Source organism: Cynoglossus semilaevis, chromosome 9 (genome assembly GCF_000523025.1).
Source record: "Cynoglossus semilaevis isolate Cse_v1.0 chromosome 9, Cse_v1.0, whole genome shotgun sequence".
In the NCBI taxonomy this organism is placed as follows: Eukaryota; Metazoa; Chordata; class Actinopteri; order Pleuronectiformes; family Cynoglossidae; genus Cynoglossus; species Cynoglossus semilaevis.
The window spans coordinates 820,066-839,096 of NC_024315.1; the positions used below are offsets into that span (position 1 = coordinate 820,066).

At 38.5% G+C, this 19,031-nt stretch overlaps 3 protein-coding genes and 1 long non-coding RNA gene across 5 annotated transcripts; 1 reads left to right on the forward strand and 3 right to left on the reverse strand.

Moving 5' to 3' along the window:
- Positions 1–120: 120 nt before the first annotated feature.
- Positions 121–3,185, reverse strand: LOC103383234 (proteinase-activated receptor 3-like). Of its 2 annotated transcripts, XM_008316285.3 has the most exons (3): positions 1,901–3,185; positions 1,417–1,802; positions 121–759 (listed from the first exon to the last, which is right to left on the reverse strand). In XM_008316285.3, the coding sequence occupies exons 2-3, from the start codon at positions 1,792–1,794 to the stop codon at positions 244–246; spliced, it is 894 nt and encodes a 297-aa protein (XP_008314507.1). In that variant the 5' UTR covers positions 1,795–1,802; positions 1,901–3,185; the 3' UTR covers positions 121–243. The 2 variants fall into 2 exon arrangements, with proteins under 2 accessions (XP_008314507.1, XP_024914663.1); XM_025058895.1 differs by lacking the exon at positions 1,901–3,185 and having other exon boundaries at positions 1,417–1,888.
- On the forward strand, positions 621–5,508 carry LOC103383209 (uncharacterized). The gene is made up of 3 exons (XM_008316253.3): positions 621–777; positions 3,117–3,168; positions 4,564–5,508. The coding sequence occupies exon 3, from the start codon at positions 4,606–4,608 to the stop codon at positions 5,443–5,445; it is 840 nt and encodes a 279-aa protein (XP_008314475.1). The 5' UTR covers positions 621–777; positions 3,117–3,168; positions 4,564–4,605; the 3' UTR covers positions 5,446–5,508.
- A 1,455-nt stretch (positions 5,509–6,963) lies between these two features.
- Positions 6,964–9,032, reverse strand: LOC103383210 (uncharacterized). Its single transcript, XR_521993.3, has 4 exons — positions 8,836–9,032; positions 8,431–8,520; positions 8,163–8,317; positions 6,964–7,146 (listed from the first exon to the last, which is right to left on the reverse strand). It is a non-coding gene; the product is annotated as an uncharacterized LOC103383210 (long non-coding RNA).
- Positions 9,033–9,237: 205 nt separating this feature from the next.
- LOC103383235 (uncharacterized) lies at positions 9,238–19,031 on the reverse strand. The gene is made up of 15 exons (XM_025058440.1): positions 17,487–19,031; positions 13,658–13,766; positions 13,445–13,545; positions 12,426–12,788; positions 12,262–12,321; positions 12,004–12,075; positions 11,458–11,633; positions 11,320–11,368; positions 11,094–11,098; positions 10,846–10,884; positions 10,237–10,431; positions 10,009–10,140; positions 9,796–9,892; positions 9,597–9,712; positions 9,238–9,366 (listed from the first exon to the last, which is right to left on the reverse strand). Exons 2-15 carry the CDS (start codon positions 13,762–13,764, stop codon positions 9,238–9,240), a joined length of 1,641 nt encoding a protein of 546 aa, XP_024914208.1. The 5' UTR covers positions 13,765–13,766; positions 17,487–19,031.

Consider the following 19,031-nt stretch of genomic DNA (forward strand, 5'->3'; position numbering starts at 1 on the left):
TTAAAATGCAAGATTAGATCCTAAAACTAAAACAATTTTGTAGCCAAATTTAAAAAAAAAATTGGAAATTAAAATATTTATCAAATGTTTTTTTCAAAACGCTTTATTTTGATTAAAAACATCCTGAAAAGATTAAATTTTGAAAATAATTTTACATAATTTCTACAAAATCTTTTTGACCAAAAATGACACAAAGTGTCTGAAAGAAAATTTCATTTTTCACCACAATATTCTGCTTTTACGTCATGGTCTCGTGGCCACACTCGGCTGGCAGCACCTCCCTCCCACGCGCTCCGTCTTGGAGATGTAGAGGAGAGGCTCAATGCTGCTGCTCAGGTCCATGATGCAGAAGACGCAGGTAGTTACCTGGCAGTTGTAAACCACAAAGGAGTAGTATGAAGCGAAGGGCATGAGTGCCACAGGCGGCAGGTAGTTGGCTACGATGATGGCCAGGATGATGAGGACCATCTTAAAGGCCTTCTTCTTCACTGGGTGCATCTCCTCTTTTCCCAGCACAGAGCGCCGGAGGACCCAGATGATGGAGATGTTGCAGAAGACCATGACGGCAAAGGCAAACAGGATGATGCCACTGAAGATCTCGTAGACACCCAGGGACCCCAGGAAGGACTTGCTGATGCCATAGGCCAGGATAATACCCCAGACCAACACTGAGACACCGATGCGGATCCTGTTGTCGCGGACCTGTGCGAATAAAACTGGGTGGACCACAGCCATGTAGCGGTCCAGGCAGATGCACACCTGTAGGACGATCAGAGAGTAAGTGTGATCGCAGTGAAATATTATGACTGGGTCTAAGTTGTACTGTAAAGGAAACATGTGGTGGGTATTTTTCCAAAGCTTTGTCCAGTTTTTATACAAAGTCTATGGCTGTAATATTCAAATTCACATTCTCTTCAGTCCTTCAATCTGAACTAACCCTAAGTAAGTTTTACTGTTGGGGGGACAGTACAGAAAACACATAGAGTATTTACTGTGAGACAGCCGTCCCCACCATTTTTTTTTGCGGTCTCGAAGGTGTGGCGGATAAAATACAACTAAATAAAAGATACGACCGGCATAAAAACTGTGCGATAAAACAGGTATTTTCTAAATATAATAAATGTTAATCCACTGTGTAGTCAACTTTATTAGCTGCGTCCTCGTAACATCGATGGAGGAACTAATGTAAGTCATGTATTGTTTCTGTGCGGCCCGGTACCTATTCACCCATGGACCAGTGCCGGTCCGCGTCCCGGGGGTTGGGGACCACTGCTATAAGGCACTCAGGGTCTGATCTGATCAGTGCATGCAAACCAATGGGCTAAATGATTTGGTCCAATACCTGATCATTTGACTATCAGAGTTCTTAGAACTTACATTAAAATGTCCAATAAATAATTTGATTCCATAACTCACCAAAAACAGCGGCGCTAAATCTTTGACCCCGTAGGCGAATCTCTGGAAATACCACAGACGTCCACTGGACAGCACAAGCCTGTTGGCCATATCTACGGGTCCCATCAGGCAGAAGTAGGTGTCCAGGATGGCCAGGTTGAGGAAGAAGATGTCAGAGGAGACATCACTCCTCCTAGTGGCGATCTGCCAGATGACCAGGACATTGCAAGGTGTGCCCACCGCCAGGTTGAACATTTTGCCCGTAAAGTAGAAGACGTAGCCGTACGGCGCCACTACGCACTCGGGATACTGGTACCAGAGTGGTGGACCACGCGGGCCGTCGGGTGTCGTTGAGTTGTTGTAGGAATTAGTGGTGAGATTCAGCGTGGTGTTAGACATTGTTGACGCTGGAATAAAAGGTTCAGTGGGAAATTTTTTAAACATTTTAAACATTTAAAAATAAATTCAGCGTTTTAATTTAAATTCAAATATGAAAGGTGCTTACCGTGGCTGTCCTCTGAGCGTGTGGCAACACATCATCAGAGACAAAAGCTTTTTCAACAGTCCACTGGGACAGAACCTATGTTTTCGGATCAGACCAATCTCCGGGACGTCCACGTGATCTGCGCTGAGTCGCAGCCGGACTGTGATTGGACAAAGCTGCGCTAATGTGTTCAGCGATTGGATTATTCCTGTGTACAAATCTGAATGTTTTGATTAGTGATGTAAAGTTCTGGAGTCTTTCAGTGTCGTCGCCTGCAGGGCCTGATCCCAGGGTGACTTTGGGAAATAATTAAAAAATAAAATACGAAAATAAAATATATGAAAAATCAAAGCAATTAAAATTTAAAATTTAACATAGTAACTCAGGGGTACTATGTTAAATTTTTTAATTTTAATTGCTCATGATGCCCGTCGACTGTAAAACTGTTGTCAGCTGGTCTCAGGTCAGATCCTGTATGTTCTCCACGTACAGCAGCAGTGCAGCGGCAGCACTGATGCAACTGTTCAGTAAACAGGTGATGCAAGGACAGAATAAATGAGAAATCTAACGCAAGGTGTTACCGCTGGCCTCGGAGCGAGAGTGTCGGAGTCGAACAAACAGGAAGAAACATTCACCGTCAGCGTCGCTGCTTCAGACTTTTTTTTTTTTATCATTGTACGTTTACATTTTACAGTGTTTATTAATTTTTTCGACGCAGCTCAATTCTGAGGTTAATTAATTTAAATCAAGTTTTTTCAATCAGCTTGCTCCAAAAATATTTGTCTGTCCAAGTACCATTAGTATGACATCAAAATATAGAAATATAAATGAAACAAAAACACAGGTCGACTCTGCTAGACGTTAGACGTAACAAAACTCAATTTAAAAACTTTTTTTTGTTATCTGTTAAACATTTTTTTAAAATAAAAATCTATTTCTACTTCTTGTTGAAAAAGCACAAGATATAAGGGTTAAATTAGGTAACAGTCTTTCCCTCGTCTGACACTAGTTTGTCACCGTCTGTAGCAGTGCTGGGGCTGTTGTACTAAAGTACGACTGTTTGCAGACGACACTCTGCTCGCAGTGGAAAAATTGGCTTTGTATTTACATGTGAATAACGTCTACAATAGTAGCATGTTATTAACTCAACATCCAGATGTCATGAAACACCGACTGCTGGTTTTGCCTGTGGTTATTCAAATGGATGAACAGTGTTTTGTTTTTCTTTCTCTGTCAGGCGTTTCTGTCAGACGAACCCATCACTCATCTCTGTCGGCAGCTCCTAAAAGGTAAAGTGGTTTTTAATGAGTTTAAAGGGTTTGTACTGGACTGTATTCAGTCAGCAGATATTGTCAACTGGTAACTTAAACTTAAATTACAGGGAATAGAATCAATAATTAGCAGAAGAACTTGATGAGAAATTTAAACGAAATATAAATATATATAAACATATATATGAACTATATACTGTATATATATATTAACATATATAAGAAATGACAAAAATATATATAGAAAAAATAAATATATAAATATATTTTTTAATTATGACACACTATGTTCACGTTCACATTCTTACAGACTGTTTACACGTCACCTGAGGTTTCCTTAAGTATAAAATCAGTAAAGTTACTGAGCTCCAATCAGCAGATTTGGTAAAAAAAAAAAAAAAAAAGTTTTCAAAAAATTAAGGATTTAAATCTTATTGATGGCCAAGACGTAAAGCAGTGTGAAATACTGTAAATGATTTGATTTTTTTTCCAGTTTTGTATTTAATTATGTCTCGTTGTTTTAATCTCTAATCAGTGAACTTTCATTTTTGCCTCATTCCAAAATTAACTTTTGGGATGAGGCAAAAATGACTGTTGGTTTTGAATCTTCCACGTTCAGAAGACAAATATAAATTCAGATTTTTTCTCTTCTTTTAAAAAGATCAAATATGATGTGGTATTTGTTTAAAAATGTAGAATGATATTATGTGTTATGTATGGTCTATCTGAGTACAAATATTACATGTACTGTACAAAGTACCAGGAACTGTTGCTCTGTAGCGCTCGGTACTGTTTTATTTACAGGTCACCACAGGTGGCGCTACAGCTTCGTACACTAAAATTAAATATTTAAATAAAATATTAACATAGACGAAACTATCAAAACAACACGCTTTCACTGCAGAATTTGAATGCGATTCATGAGTTAATTTGCCTAGCAGATTAAAAAAAAAAAAAAAACTTTCCAATGAGAAATATTTAATTTTTTTGTTTGCTTGGAAAAAATGAAAAAAGTTAGTTGGTTAGTTAGTTAGTTAGGCCTGATGACAGGAATGATTTTCACAGGTTTAATATGCTGCTTTTAAACAGTTTCACATTTTTACATTTCCAAATATTAAATAAAAAATATATCAGTTGTGTGTGTCACAAAAAGGTTTTTGACTTTTCTGGTTTTGGTGTGAAAAACAAACAAAAAACTACATTAACAAAACTAATTTGAAACTGTTTTAAGATTATGGACCTTTTTTTTTTTTTAGATATTGTCTTTGTATACAGTGTGCTAGCCAACAACATGCAGCGTCCTAGCAGTGCAGCACCGTCCTAGTATCCACTGTTGTTGCCAACAAAAGTGAAAACCCTGCTTTTCCTTCGACAGATCTTCGACAAGTGAAAAACCTGCTTTTCCTTCGACAGATCTTCGACTCTGAAGTCCAAACAGATCTTCAGCGTGAAATCATGCAGTCCTGCAGAACTGGAGGAGTCTTCCGACCTGAGAACATAACAGACGCCTGCTTTTACGAATTTGCGTGGTGCTTCAGTCCAGGGTCTGTTCTGGTGCCCCCGTTGGCCCTGCCCACCAACGCTCTGGTCATACGCCTCCTGATGAGCAAACCCAGGGTGACCTGCACCTCGGAGGTGTTCACGCTGCAGCTGGCCATTCTCGACGCGTTCTTCTGCCTTCTGGTGTTTGGCGAGTACATCAACTTCCTGCTCGTCAGGTCAGTGCTCGAGCTGAACTTCATCTCCTGGGGCTTGAACCACGTGGGCGGACCGGTGCTCCTCTGCCTCTTGGCGTTGGACAGCTACATGGCGGTGTCCCGCCCCGTGCTCTTCCTGCAGCTGAAGAAACCCAAGTTCAGGCTGTCGCTGTGTCTTCTGGTGGACGTCTTCACTGTCGTCTGCTGCTACCTGATGAAGAACACCACCCACGTGAAAAGACCGCTGGTGTCGGTGCTCACCATCTCCGCCAGCGTGATCACCTTCATCTGCAACATCCTGGTCCTGCTGTCCCTCCGTCAAACGGGGCCCAACAAGAAGGAAGTCCATCCCGTCAAAAGGCGAGCCTTCAAGATCGTGCTGACCTCGTCGCTGCTGCTCAACCTCCACTACCTTCCCATGGTGGTTGAGTCGATCCTGAAGTTCTCCGTCCCTCAAGTCTTCAGCCCCTTCTCCTCCCTCACCTGTCTGACCATCAACCTCATGAACACCAGCAGCCTCTTCCAGCCCCTCGCCTATCTGGTCCGGGCCAAGAAGCTGACCCTGATGAGACCCTGCTGTGGACGGTCCGCTGTGTAGACAAAAGACGTCGCTTCTCCAGGTCTGAACACGCACTCTTTTTCTTTTTTCTTCTTCTTATCTTCTTATATAAAATAGAGTGGTATATATAATCTGGTATATATATATATATATGTATATGTACATATATATGTACATATATACATATATATATATATATACATATACATATATATCTGCAGCACATATATATATATATATATATATACATATATACATATATATATATATATGTACATATACATATATATGTACATATACATATATATGTACATATATGTATATATATTTACATATATGTACATATATATGTATATGTACATATATATGTACATATATGTATATATATTTACATATATGTACATATATATGTACATATATGTAAATATATATACATATATGTACATATATACGTATATATAGTAGTACATATATATAGTAGTAAAATATCTGACAGTGTCTAATGTGTTAAAACTAGTTACGTAAGTTAAGCGTGAGATCTGACAAAATGAAAGGCACCAGAGCAGAGGTTTTTTTAATTGATATAATTTATTATGTACTATTGTGTGTCGTTTAGTCTTAGTAAATGCATTGACACAAAAACCTGTCATTTACAACATTTTGTTTTCTTAATTCAGTTCAAATCAGAAAATACGACTTTGATATTGAGAATCATAGAAATATCTTTTTAAAACGTGCTACACACGGAGAGAGGTCACCTGACCGACTTGACTCCATGTCGTTCAATTGGCTTTTAAATAAAACCATTCGCTGAGGAAGTAGTACGTGAACACAGAGAGAGGTCAGTTCACAGGCTGATCAACAGCCTCTGAACTCTCGTCTCTAATAACAGATCTATTCAGTCTGTTTCTAACAGCAGGAAGCTTTAAATACACACAGAACAATGTAAACTGCATTATGGACCTGTTTCAGTACAAGATGTAACACATTATTACCATCGATACCAGTGATTTTCATCACGTTACTGCTGGCCATCGTTAGCAGATCATGAGGTTCACGACGGTAAAAGTCAAAGTTGTTCAACGGAACAGTTAATTTTAAAACATATATATATATACATATACATATATATATACATACATATATACATATATATAGATATACATATATATAGATATACATATATATATATACATACATACATATTTATACATGTATACATTTGATGTATGTGTAAATATATTTATATGTATAGATATATACATATAGTGTGCATATATATATATAAATATATTATTTTAATTCATGAAGTGAAGCTTAAAATGTTCAGTGTCTTTAAAATGTACTGATAGAAATCGTTTTTAGCATTTTGATCTTCATTAATATTTTTCAATAAATTACATTTTATAAATTCAGTTCTTTTAAAAGTAACTGAACAATACTGTCAATAATGTACTAATATTTAAAAAAAAAAAAAAAAAAAAACAAGATTTTACCCGAGTCACTCAACACAAAAATGTACTGATAAAAATCGTAGCATTTTGATCTTCATTAATATTTTTTCAATAAATTACATTTTATAAATTCAGTTCTTTTAAAAGTAACTGAACAATACTGTCAATAATGTACTAATATTAAAAAAAAAAAAAAAAGAGACTTTACCCGAGTGAACCTCATCACCTGTCAACACAGCCTGTCGGAACACTGACTCTGAGACGTCGTCTCGTCAGATCTCGTCGTCTGTTTTTAAAAAAAGAAATAAAAACAGGCATTTTACATTATCTACAGCAAAACACAAATCAGATAAAGTACTTTATAATAAATACAACCACAGAGGATACTACACCAGTACACAATAGAATATATTGTGTACTGGTATACATATTTATATATATACACACACATATATACAGATGTGTATATATATACACACATACAGTATATATACATATACATATGTGTATATATACATATGTATATATACATATGTATATGTATATATACATATATACATATGTATATATACATATGTATATGTATATATACATATATGTATATATGTATATATACATATACATATATATCAAATGCAGTAGTATGCTAGTATCTAAAGAGAAGCTATAAATATAAAAGTATAAAACCAATATAATAAAGCCATATAAAAGTAGCACTATAATATATAATCCATGCACCTTGGCGAGCATGTCAGAATGGCTGCTCCTTGTATATATATATATATATATAAAGCCACAAGTAGACAGAAAACTTAATAAATAACTTTTTTTTTGTGCCGCTCAGCTAGAAATATTTGATCTTCATATACGGATATATTTATATATATAAGCAGAACTTTTTTTGGCCATTATATACAGAAAAGTAAAAAATTAACAGACTAAAAGAGACGGTGAGGTACTTCATCAAACCCTGTGTCAAATCACTCTGGACTGTTGAGAATTTAAATTTATGTCAAACTGTGCACTGGTGCAATAAAATAAAGCTACAACCTACAACGGATGTCATTGTTGTTATTGATAGAGTCAACGTTGGCACTTTAAAGGTGGCGTTTTTTCCTTGCACGTGTTTCTGTAGGTAGTCGTCATTTATCGTCTATTTATTTTACACGCAACTCTGTTCAAAATGCGAACTTTAAAAAAAACAAATTGATCCTAAGACCTGCTGCTACACAGGAGTGCAATTAGGCAACGTGTTCTTAGTAGCATTAGCATCAGCTGTACTTTTGAAAAGTCATTTCTTACATTAGAGAAATGCGTCGTCGCTCCAGCGCCGGCTGATTTCACATGGACTCCATCGTTCCGTGCACGCGGAAGCGGTAAAGGCACGTGTACTCGATGTGACCCCAGTTGCTGAGGACGCGCAGCTCCACAAACGTATGAACCTCCTCACTGGGTTTCTACAGAAGAGAACCACGAAGAAGAAGAAAAGACAAAGAGAAGGAGAATAAAGATCGGAGTTGACGACCAGCAGACTAAACTTTTTCTTTCTTCCCAGGACTCATTTACTCACCGTCAGCTTGAACGTCTGCGTTGAATCTCCGTTCTGATCATAAGTGAACGTTCCCAGCAGCGTTCCTTCTTCGGTGTCATTTTCCATTCCCTGGAGAAAAAAAAAAGGAAAAAAAAAACCACAGCATCAGACATGTGTCAAACATTCATACACTTTGACAAAAATCAAATTTTGTATATTTTCATAAAACAATCACAACATCTTTTCCTGTCAAATTTGGAATTTTTTAAGAAACATTTTCAGGTTTTTCCTGCCTCAATCACTGTGTCGATCACCAGCCAATCAGGTTTTAACACAACGCCATCTACTGGTTTTAAATAACAAATAAATGAACTTCAGACATGCAGATGAACCTTCAGTACAAAGATCCTGGTCCAAGTTTCTAATCTGGGAGAATTCACTCACGTAGACTTCGAAGTCTTTGGGGGCAGAGTCGATTCGGCCGGTGGGGGAGTTGTATCGAGGCAGGTGATCGAGAGTCACATGACTGATCCTCACTGGGTGAGACAGGGCGATGACGAGTGTTCCCTCCACACCGTGGAACGCCCAGCATTTCCCCGGAAGCAGAACTGGGAAACCCTGGAGGGAAAAGGTTTTCTATTGTCAAGACATTGAGGAACAGCCTGATGTTGTTGGTCTTCACAGAAGAAATAAAATAAAAACTTCTGCTCTACAACATTATAGATTTATATCTGTGTCTGAACTAAAGAATAAAAGTTAAAAAATGAAACTTTAAATGAATTAAATTGCATGTGTCGAGGGGGAGGAGGGTGAGTTTATAACCCGGGGGGGAGGACGGCGACTATCTTACTTGTATCGAGGCAGGTGATCGAGAGTCACGTGACTGATCCTCACTGGGTGAGACAGGGCGATGACGAGTGTTCCCTCCACACCGTGGAACGCCCAGCATTTCCCCGGAAGCAGAACTGGGAAACCCTGGAGGGAAAAGGTTTTCTATTGTCAAGACATTGAGGAACAGCCTGATGTTGTTGGTCTTCACAGAAGAAATAAAATAAAAACTTCTGCTCTACAACATTATAGATTTATCTGTGTCTGAACTAAAGAATAAAAGTTAAAAAATGAAACTTTAAATGAATTAAATTGCATGTGTCGAGGGGGAGGAGGGTGAGTTTATAACCCGGGGGGGAGGACGGCGACTATCTTACTTGTATAACAGTGCGTGGACTTTCTGACGGATACCAGAGAGGGAAACCAAACAGCGTCACACACGCTGATCGAATCCGATACGTTTCCGAACACCTGGTACTGACGACGCTGGCGCCTACACAAACAGAACGACGTACGAATGAACTCAGCGAGCGATAAATCGATCCAACTTTGTTGTTACACCGATGTATGACTGACCTTGAGTCTCTAGGGCAAAGTCTGCCATCTTGTCCGCCATCGGACGTCCACAGTCTGCGCAGCTTCCTGCGTCACGGAGCCTGAGTTCGTCCTGCTCCTGCCGCCAACAGTCGGAGAATGAAATTACATTCGATATAAATTAGTAAAAAAAATAATATTAACTTTTCAGGGAAAAGTCTAGAGAGTTCTGTTTGTCAGTGAAGCAGACTCTACCTTGACGCGCTGACTCAGCCACTTCTCCACGGCCTCTTGGAGCTCCGGTGTGAGACGGTCGTGGACGGAGTTGGACTCGGGACATGGGACAGGAGAAGGTGTCAGTTTGAGTGATGACAACTCCTGGGACAGCTGCAGGAGACAGTCAGACAAAAAAAAAAAAAAAATCACACATACGGTCCACGAGTAAACAGACGACTGGAGACGGTTTGTCCTCCTGCGTCTCACCTTACTGTTCTGTGCCTCCAGCGTCTGGATCCTGAGGGCGAGGCTGTCTGCAGCTGATTGGCTGAAGGTCTGAGTTTCTGACATTTGTCTGAGCAGCACAGACACCTCTTGTTTCAGACGCGTCTGACTGTTTGAATCCATGACCTCAAGTTTGACCTGCATGTCCTTCATGTGGAGTCTGGATTGTTCCGTCATCTGTCAGATAAAGACAGAGGTGGAGTCAAGAGTTCAGTCAAACAAAAAAAAAATACATTAATGATAACAAATATTCCTACTGTTAGGATTGTGCACCTTTAAAGCCAGGAGAAACATTAAAACCCAATGTCATACTGCGTTGTTTCCCATATCTCAACACTAGGTGTCACTGCTGCACATAAACATGATAACAAATGTTCCTACTGTTAGGATTGTGCACCTTTAAAGCCAGGAGAAACATTAAAACCCAATGTCATACTGCGTTGTTTCCCATATCTCAACACTAGGTGTCACTGCTGCACAGATTCACATTTATGTTCGCCCAACCATGAAAAACACATTTCACTGTTGGCAGAGCAACAAGATAAAAAAAAAGAAGAAAAAAAATAACAAGGAAAAGGAGGGGTTTCTCACCTGGGACAAAAACTGTTCCTGGTTTTTGTGCAGATCTTTCTACAAACACAACAACAAACATTAACAAAAACAAGACAAACACCTTCAGCTGCTGTTAAATATTTTTCATCTGTACAGTAGATGAGTAATTAGGTGAAAAAAAAAAAAACAGGAAAATGTTATATTTAGGTCCTTTTTTTTAAGGAAAAATAAACACGTTTAGTACTGACACTATAAACCAAAAGAGTTGTGATTGTTGATTTTAGAACCATGGCTGGGACAATCAGATAAGATTAAATTAGATTAGAATGTACTGTTTACTGCAACTCTTTAATGACTTAGTAAAAAAAAGAAAAAAGAAACTCAACAACAAACTACAAAATCTAAGAACAAAAAAAAAAGAATCCAGGTTATACTTTTGCATGACTTATGATTAAAAAGATTCTGTAACTATTTTCTGATTATTTGGAAAAAAAAAAAAAAAAAGATTCTTACCAGAACATTCGATCTTGGCCTCTACGACAGCAGACACGACGGCAGGATCCTGGTGGGACAGGAAGTTCAGTTTAACTAATCTGACACGTGGGACTCACTCAGTGTTTGACGTGCAGCTGATCTGCAGTTCAGTCCTACCACCACTGGTGCCTGACGGACGGTGCTGGGGTGAGGAGGAGGAGGAGGAGGGCAAGAAGGGGGAGGAGCGGTGGGAATAACAACGGGCCGACCGATGGGTGCGGTCGGTGTCGGGGTCTTTGTGGGTCTGATGCTGGAGATGATTGATGACAACACAGGAAGTAGGAACCAAATACCTGCAGAGAAAAGAAAGGACAAAGAAGTCAGAGCAGAACAGACACAGAAGGTACAACATGGTCACCCGTCAAACACTGGATCAAATTATATATTTAAAGTAAAATAAACTCATTTTATACTGCATTCACCATCGACATCATTTAAAGGTCAGTAGTTTTAAAATCTCTCTCAGCTTTAGTTTGTTTCCTCATTAAAGTCACTGACGACATTGATGAGCGAGAATTAGCTGAGAGTCACAGAAATATGTAGACTCATCTTTGGAGTTTGAGGGATGGAGGGGGGCAAATGTGGGGGCAAAAGACACTGGGCTGCCCCCCCTCCCCTCCCACATGTACATGTAATTCAGACCTAGAAGGTTTGACCACTTACATAAAAGTATGAGAATAAGGAGGAGCAACAGTCCAATCGCTTTCTTCATGCCACGGCTGAGTGAAGTGCTGGCTGTGAGAGAGAGAGAGAGAGAGGTAGGGAGGGAGAGAGAGAAAGGAAAACAAAGAGTTTTTTAATAAGCTGGAGATTTTGAAAAGCCGGTGCAGTGACTGTAGTCATGTGAAAAACAAGTGACTGTGTTGAAACACTTGGTAAACAACACACACATCTACAGACACATCTACAGACATACATTACCTAAAACCGACTGACTCGTCAGTCTTTTCCGTGCTGCTCCAGCCAACACTGAGGCATTATCTGAAACAATAACGAGAAAGAAAGGATTAAAATGACGTTTTCAATGTGGAAATAAAAAAAATTGGGTTAAAAAAAAAATACAGAGACGCCTAAATATTTCTTACCCTTCAGGTAAAGGAAGGTACTGCTGATTCTGCTCATGTAGTCAGAAGGTGCAACATCGCCGTCGCTGCTCCCTCTTCCTCCGCTGCAGGTTTTCTCCCTGGTCCCCTCGGAGGACGAGTACCCAGAACTGTCCACTCCACTTTGACTCAAATCCTCCTGGTGGGGTTTCACATACAACGCTGGCCTGTTGGTGGTGCTGTTCTTAGGGTAAGGGGTTTTGTCTGCTGGTGGAAGAGAGGAGCATGTGGGCGTCTGACTCCGGGACGAAGAGGGGGTCAGTGCCGGCCGAGGGGTGGCAGTGGTGAAAGATACGGTCCTCGTGACCGGCTGAGTCCGGCTGTGTGCAGGTGAAGGACTCGGGACTAAAAGACAAAGAGAAAAAAAAAATTCTACATTAAGGAATTACATTTTTGAAAAATATTTTTTAAAGCATCCAGTCCAAAGACTAGGATGAAGAGCTGAAGGTATTGATTATTATCAATTAATCTAAAGATTTATTTTTTTATTGGATTAAAAAGTATTTCATTGTATTTGCTTTAATATCATGGATGACAAATGTGCATTTTTTTCCCAGCATGAAGGTAAAAGTTACTGCAACTCATCTATGGCCTGATTATAAATATATGTATATTGTATATTATATTTGTGTTTGTATGTCAATGCGTGTTTTATATATGTGAACCTGAATAAAAATATAAAAACAATAATATGTTTTTTTTGTTTTCAATAGAGTTATAATTATAACAACTCATATTTACTATGGTTAAAAACACAAACTTTCTTTACAGACGTTGGTACAAGGAGCACTACAGTATACACTCAGGACAAGGCCATGAGTATTACAGTACAAATGTAGTACTATTCTGCAGTACTTGCAAATTTCATTAGCCTTTTGTAAGAAAAATAAAAACAAGAAAATTCTATGTATTTCTGCAAAGATACTTTTAGGTCTAAATAAAAAAAAACTGGAATAATATTGTATACAAAATTTATATATTTTTTTAACTGATTAAATTACCGTCGGCCTGACCTTCAGGGCTGAGCGGCGGCTCCTGACTGGGTGAACTGTTGGACGTACGGGGGCCAGACTTGCGGGTCCCTGCCTTTTTCTTGAAAACTCTACAGGTGCAGAAACACATCAGAAACAGAAGGAGGCGCCGGCATTAGAGAAAAAAAAACTGTGTTAAACCTGTGGGGCTTTTTTTTTTTTTTCTAACAGTCAACTACTCACTTGACAGGGTTTTCACGGTAGGAAATGTTGGTCACGCTGCTGGAGTCAGACTCTTCATCTGAATTGTAGTAACCGCCAGAGACCAGGCGAGAACTTCTACGAGACATGACTGAAACAACAGAGAAGAAAGAAAAAAAAAACACAGGATTACTCACCTGTACTACAGTATAATGGTACTATGTTTACAGTACACACACACATAGTAATGTCTGCAAGAAAGATTTATGCATTGGATCCCAAAATAGGGTGCGTGCCACTCTGGGGGGCCATGCAGCTACTGCAGGGGACAAACAAAAATTTCTATATTTTCCGATTCTATATTTGTTGTTAATCCTCCAAATTGAAGAAATTGAAGAAATGTTTGAGAGATGTTTTGTTTTAAACATAGATCAGTGAAGTTTTGTTCTAAATCCAACTGTAACTGTGAATATTTACATTACGAAAAGCCAATTAAATACAAATGAATAAATTATTTTATATTACCGTAATAAAATATTTTAACCTTATGAAACTATTTTTTTCACAGACAATCCCAATATTTTTTTCTTTGTTCCATATTTGATATACATACATATATTTTCATGACATCAGCTAATTCTTTTCAGTTTAATGTATCTACTTCCTGTGAGATTATTCTAATAATCTGTGAACAATTAATTTTTTCAGAGAATAACAAAAGGTACATTTCCAGAGATTAATCTTAAAAATAGGGTTAGGGTTAGGTAACGTAAACATAATCCCATCATTTATAATAAAATGCAGTAATTGAACAAAAACACTTTAACTCCAAACTCTTGAACACATGCTCAACATGATAATCTTATCCACCTGTAATCCAGGCTAATCTGCAGAAACCGTTCTGCTGCTGTGACGGTGAATCCACCAGACTAACAGAATGTGAACGGGACCACACCCAAAGTCAGTGTTAAATCGATCAGTCACATAAACACACACAAAGCAAACGCACATCACGGCATACGATCACAGATGACAAAATAAAAAAGATTATCAGATTAAAATTTTCTCTTTTTTCCCCCCAAAGTTTACAAAACAGATAGAGGTTGGTACATATCTAACGTATACAGCCATATATTCAAACGTATTACAAAAAAAAAAAAAAACCTAGCGACTGCAGGCAGCGCCTCTGTTCAACAACGACCGACTCTGGTGTCATGAAAACGCACTGACCTTTAGATTCTTCACTGCCACCAGTGGAGTGAATTCACAGTGTATCCAGTGATGTCTGTCTGTGAGGCTTCACCACTAAAACAACCAGCCGTAGAAATGGAACCAACTACAGGAACAGACTAACTCACTAACTCAGTGAACTCAGTGAAAAGGGCGGCAGAGAGTGACAGAAGGGGAAGCTGCGGTTCTGCACCTTGAAGATAAAGCCAGGAAGTCACTGTGACAGTACACGCACATGCAGAGATGTGCCCTCGCCCCCCCCGACACCACACCACCGCCATAAAGAACGTGGCGCCTCGTTTCACTCAGGCACAGCCGAGACACGTTTGTGAGATTAGAACAAGAATTGACAAAAAAGGGATTTTTTTTAATTTACTTTATTTAACTGCACGTCTGATAAATTTGCAACGAATGTTTAATTCTTTTAAATCCCTGCGTTCACCGCCAGTCACCTGATCATACAACCTCAACTTTGACTAACTTAAAGACACACAGACACTTAAATGTCTCTGGCTTTTTGTCCTCTTAAAAATGATTCTGTTTCTATTTATAGAAAATATACACATTACATGAACTGCTGGCTGACTTGTACTGCACAGTCGTGTACTGCGTATATATAAAACGGCCATCTCTGATATTCGCTTACTGTGTTGTTTTAAAAATGTCCTTGTGTATCTGAGTGGTCTCTACAGACCTACAGACAAAAAACAAAAGAAGACATTCATACATTTGTGTCGAGTCCTGAGGGAATCATGTGAACAAAGAGAAAACAGACTGGTTTATAACCCAACAAACTGAGAAAATCCTGAGAGTCTGGACCGCGACCCCGTCTCCATCGCAGCAATATGCTATTGTGAAATTAAATATTGAGATATTTCAGTGTATAAATATTTTGTTGTTACGCGCCTACTGGAAACAGTGGGAACTATAAGCCAGTCAAAATAATGTTAAACTGAATTATGTCCAATTAGGAGTCAAACTATTTTTAAAAACAATGATATATACAGTATAAATATATATAAATATAAACATATTAACAGTTTAGCTCTAAGTGACTGAGCTGCTAATTTATCGAATATCAGATTGTAATTTTATTTACACAGTAACCAGTTCATCAGTTATTCAAATTATTGTCATATTTCCATTATAGTTTAACACCAAACTGTCAGCAGCATTGACATGACATCAGCAGATTATCATTTAAAGTAGCACAGATTGTTGTGGTGGTATGTGGTGGGCTGGACTGGGACAGCAGCTGGGACTGGTTCAAAATTCTGACTACTCACACTGGCAAGACACAAAGACAAAGGCCTGCTTGACTAGTGAAGGAGGGGAAATGGAAAAAAGAAAAAAGAAAAAAAAGAAAACCACCAAAATGCCAATACGATGCCAAAAAAGGAAAATTATGCAGAAAGAACGTTGACATGTTAAAACAATGAAGTGAATGCACGTGTTATGATTTATCCATGTTACATAGTGTGTTAAACCAAGGTAAAAAAAAAAAAAAAATATTAAAGAGACATAAAAAGGTACGAAAAACTGAAGGTAAAAAAAAAGAATTCAACTAGAGACAGAAAAAGGGGCAAAGAATGTTGGGAAAAAAAATACCACAATTGCCTAGCAAAAAATGTTAGCACTGTAGCCAACGTGAAGAGAGTGCCAGTGTAGACAGTGCCAGTGTAATATGATTCAAACATACTGAGCAGATGAGTCATCTGTGGGCACTGGCCTTAGACAAATCATCCCAACGCCCATGTAAAATAGCTGCTGAAAATAACACAATAACTGCAGTTGTTGATGGTACAAACCAACTACCTTATATACCTGGTCGGTTTGTACCTGTGTGAACTAGATGTTTTGCCGCCTTCTCTGTGCAACTAATAACTACCGTTATTTAAATATACTACATTTATATTTAACCGAGTACTGTTAAATAATATCAAATTAAGATAAAGGAAACAAATGGAGTTCGTTTATGTAAGTTAAAAACCTACTAAAAGTAAAACGACATAAAAATCAGTGTCTGTTACGTCACGCTGAAATGTTTGCTAAAGCTAGCGTACGTTTTACTGGGAACAGGTTGATTTTACAGCCTCCAACATAAACAAACATGGCCGAGTTAGAAGAAAACAAATAAAAGTTAAGTACACTCAGCTTTAATGTTCGAAACTGTAACTAAAACACGGATATGTACTCACTGTAGTACTGACAGAGTCAAACAAACCAACACAAACAACAGCATTTAATATGATTCAAACTTTACAGGCCCGAGACCCTGAACGTCACTTGGGATCAACTGAACTGATTCATCACAATTACAAATAAATAGATAAGTCTTTGTCATGTTGCCAGTAAAGATTGTAACTAAAATGTAACTAACTTTGCAAAAAGTTGAATATCGCAATACTAGAAAATGGCAAAAAAAGAAGGCATTTTAAGTAGCATTTATATGTTGCGGAATAGTTGTGTACATCATAACCAAGTCAAACATGGTCCATGAAAGCAACGCTTGATTAGACCAGCATCAGCATCCTGGGAATTGCACCGTCAACTCAACTAATATCTGTCAAGACTACGATTCAAGACCCAAAAAACACTCTGAATTGTTAAAAAGGACATTAAACATGTTACTTAAACTCACCTCTTCTGTGTCGTGGAGTTTTAGCTACTGTGAAGCCTCGACTTGGTCACTCGGTTGGAGCTGCCGTTCAAGTTCTCAGCCAGGAACGTAGTCATTTCTTCTGCGGTAATAAACCACGGTTACTGGAGCATAGTCTCTTGGTTCCACTGGTAGTTTACAAAAATAATAACTTATTTACTGCAGGATTTCCGTGTCAGGAGCTGCGGTAGATGACATTACTCCCAGCACTGACGCCAAGTTTAAGGAAGCAACAGCGGCGCCGCGGTTCACGCCGCTACTAATGTTGTTGGTAGTAGCAGAGTGAAGCTAGCAGGATCTACTAGCGACTTCCGGGTTTGCTTTACAAAATGAAAGACTGTAACTCATCCTCTGCCGCATAAGGCCTAACGTTACGTACAGTACAAGAGTTATACACCCGGATGTACATTTTATTTTGGTACTGGCCGGGCCGCCCATGCTTCCGATTTTTTATTCATGTTATTTTTAGTCTTATTACAACCAGAAGCAAGTTCAAAATTATACAAAGTATGATCACTTTTTTTGTTAGGGCACATTTTAACACTTTAAAACATTAAACATTAAAATGTGTGTTAATTAAAAATAAATAAATAAAATAAAAATAATTAAAATAAACTTTGAAAGGGCACAACCACGGACCCGAAGGGCAAAGGGACAGGTTCTACAGCACCGCCTAGTGACCATGTTTGCGTCGTGCAAACATAGTCACTAGGCTTGGTTAAGAGTTGAATATAAGTATTCAATATTTAAATTCCCTGTGTGTATTTTAGGTTTTTGCATTAAACCTTTGTATTAAATACAACGGCCCATAAAATATTTAGGAACATTTTTTTCTTTAATTTTATTTTGGTGTTTTATTCTACGTTATTTTTTCAAATTATTATGCACACGTCTAAGGGAATGATGTGGCGCTGTCCCAGCCAAACTCTTTCCGGTGTCCTGCATGACACAACATCCTGGCAACGGTATAAACGCTGGCCACCACTGACGTGCAGCGTTTGTTTCTTGGGCTGCTTATTGACATTAGAGGAACGCCAGATGGCGCAATTCGGCCAGAAATGGCTGCCTGTGTTGGTGTCGGCAACCGACCCTTATACAGTACAAATGCAGCGTCATCCATCAATCTGCCCCGCTGAACTCCTGTGTCTCCCCTGTGACATACGTCCTCACAGCACCCCTGCAGCAGAACATTCTAGATACTTGTTTACTCTGCTGACATTTATTAGTCCCCGGTTTGGCCTCCAGTCAAACAACATAAACAGTGTCATAAATCGCTGATATTTTTCTCATCCAATTCACGTGCCATGTTTTACACTTTAATTTGCACGTTATACTCAGGTTGTTTGTTTTTTTATTGATTTATTATTATATCTATTAGCGTTCAATCAACTGCATATTATGCTGAATTTAATTAATCGTGCTATCCATCATCTCCATAATATATGCTGCTGTAATATTTTTTCTATCTCTGTGTATGCACATAAAAAAACATATTTAAAAACACAGCTGTACTTCTGAAAACAATAT